The 2621-nt window shown below is 47.3% G+C and overlaps 1 protein-coding gene across 1 annotated transcript in view; it reads right to left on the bottom strand.

Moving 5' to 3' along the window:
• Nucleotides 1-1227, bottom strand: part of EIF4G2 (eukaryotic translation initiation factor 4 gamma, 2) — a 10917-nt gene extending 9690 nt beyond the window's left edge. Inside the window, exons 1-2 of the mRNA XM_006885592.1 lie at nt 955-1227; nt 676-737 (exon numbers count right to left, since the gene is read on the bottom strand). Coding sequence (XP_006885654.1) covers nt 676-737; nt 955-1227 — 335 coding nt within the window. The remainder of the gene's footprint in view (nt 1-675; nt 738-954) is intronic.
• Nucleotides 1228-2621: the final 1394 nt, after the last annotated feature.

Here is a 2621-nt window from a genome sequence, read left to right as displayed (position 1 = left end):
CCCCGCGCCCTCGACACGCGCGACCCCAGCTGCCCTCAGCCCAGCACACCCGCGCCCCGGCCCACGAGGGCCCACGGCCCCAGCCGGACGGCGGCCTGGGGAACGTGGCTGTTCTGCTTCTACCCCACCGCCAACGGGGACAGAAAACAAAGAGTCCTTTCCAGGTGCCCAAAGCCCGTACAAGCCGCTAAAAGTGGTTGCCCAGCCCGGCACCGCCTGCGGCCGCCATTTTGTACCACTCTAGACCAGGCGGCCAGGGAACGGCGGCCATTTTAGAGCGCTCCACTCAGCAGCGGCGGCGTCTCCACTCACCTTCACCGAGAACTCAGCAGCTGCCACTGCAGCTGCCTCCTCAGGATCCGGTCGTCGGGGACGGGGAAGGGAGAGGGAAGGGGAATGGAAAACAAAAAAGGGGGAGGGAAGGGGGAGGAAGGAGTCGGGAACGGCTTGAAACGCTCAGTTCAGAGGAATCGCCGCTGCAGCCAACACCCGGTACCCACGGCCACCTCCATAGAGCTCCAAGTCGCTGCTGGCGCTAAGGCGTGTCTGCAGCCGAACTATCACTCAGGGGCAGCCAAACCCACCGGAGTCGCCGCGAATGGCTCCCTCATCGTCCAATCAGCAGACGGGATGCTGTCCGCCACCAATCCGCGCAAGGCGGAGGGGCGAAGCTACAGGGCTAAGCTCGGTTGAGCCGCAGCCGCGTCGCAGTGCGCAAAGCCATATTCGCGAAGGCTCTGAGGCCAAGCAAATGGCGTAAAGGAAATAGCATGTGGGCTGCTTGCGTAAAGAGGAAGAGCCTTTCGGAGCGAGTTTGCGTTGGTGTGGCAGTCTCATCTTCTTCCAGTCTCTTTGTTCCTTGAATCCCTATCCTAAACTTAATGTATACAACCTCCTCTCCCTCTACCTTTTCCTCCCATCAGGAATAAGGGGGAAAATACTGCCTTCTCCTACCACACTCAATTTTTGTGGATGGATAGCGTGTTTAAGCATTGATTTTTCTGGCGCCCCTGTTCCACTGGGACCTGTGAGAGCCCCTCGCGGGCCCGGCCTCCCGGGCACAGACCCGGAAGATCGAGGCCTGGAGTCCCCGAGACGCAAAGCTAGGAGTCTCCCGGGCTCCAGGCCCGGGGCTTCGGCCGCCAGGGGGTGCGGGGTCTGGAGGGCAGGGTCCCGGAGACTGGACGGTGCACGCACATGCCCCACTGACTCTTCACTGAGCTCCATGCTCCTCCACCCTTTGCAAAGTGAATTAGAAAGTGGTGGAAGGGTTTATTGTTCTTTGCACAGCCCCCCCAAAGGAATGTCCGGTCTTCGATTACGGAGAAAATACCCAGAATATGCCAGACTCCTCTACAAGTGTGCAGAGGACTGGAGACTGGGCCATTTTGGGGTTTTTGCTTTTGTTTAACACTTTAAAGACTATCAGTTGTGTATTTAATTTTATATCTTCCACTATACGAAGTAGGATTAGGTTTTGAACATTTTAAAGGATGGGTACCGTAAGTAAGTGCATCATATTTACAATATTTTAGCTACACAAAAATGGAGTATACTTCAGGAAACTCCAAATTTCCCCATCTTCGTTTTTAACATCAGACAATGTATAATCAAAAGCAAGAAAGTGTGTGTGTAAAGTGTTAGCGTGAATGACTTTCAAAGAAAGAATACAATACAGGGCAGGATTCTTTTAAACCAAAACTTCCATTTCACCATGTTAAAACATTTTTTAATGTTAAAAGTGCTACGTCTTAATATAATTGTCAGGAGAGTTGTACATATTTTCCTAGGATGTTAAAATAATAGGATAAAGGATTTAACATTAACTTAGTGTTTAAATAGCGTGTGCATTGACTGTTTTCTAATCCAATTCCACATAAGAGAGGATCCCTTCCCCATCGTATTACTATAATTACGGCTATCAAATTTTAATTAAACTTGAACAACTGGAGAAGATATCTTACTTTGGGAATAGCAACATAAAAAACCATTATTTTAGGGAAAAATGAAAAATTTTGTTTCAAATACGAGTTCTCAATATATAATTGTCGGATTGTAGGACCCTTCTGGCTTCAGAATAACTATATATATATATATATATATATTTTTTTTTTTTTTTTTTTTCTTTTTTTTTTCTCTACATTTATTCTCTACCTCAACTGCCTGCCCTTAGGTTGTCAAGGCTTTAATCATTACGGAAGCAGAGCCCCAGGGTTTCCCCCTAGAGAGCCACTGGTGGGTTCTAACCACAAGCATAGCTCTTAACCACTGTGCCACCAGGGACATGTGACTTTACAGTTGGCAAAAATGCATATATATAATTTGATTTTTTTTTTACATATCTGTCTTACTGTCTTTATAATTGATAATCTGATAGGAAGAACAGTGTATAAAAAGGTACAGTCAAAGGCTTCAAAGGAGTCTTGGTGGCGTTCTTAATCTGTAGAGCTGCTAACTTAGATTTACAGTCTTGGAAACTTGATTCAAGGGTCGCTATGAATCAGAATGGACGTGTTGGCAGTGCATTTTTGGTAGACTTCAAAAGAAAATATTACTCTTACAGTAAAACCTTGATTTTAAATAACTGGAAAAAGCAGTAATTAAAGAGACAGTTTTGTGTA

Source organism: Elephantulus edwardii, unplaced genomic scaffold (genome assembly GCF_000299155.1).
Source record: "Elephantulus edwardii isolate Elephantulus edwardi_28Jun2011 unplaced genomic scaffold, EleEdw1.0 scaffold00044, whole genome shotgun sequence".
NCBI lineage: Eukaryota > Metazoa > Chordata > Mammalia > Macroscelidea > Macroscelididae > Elephantulus > Elephantulus edwardii.
Note: the sequence above shows the minus strand (reverse complement) of the source record. Positions and strands in the feature narration are given on the sequence as shown.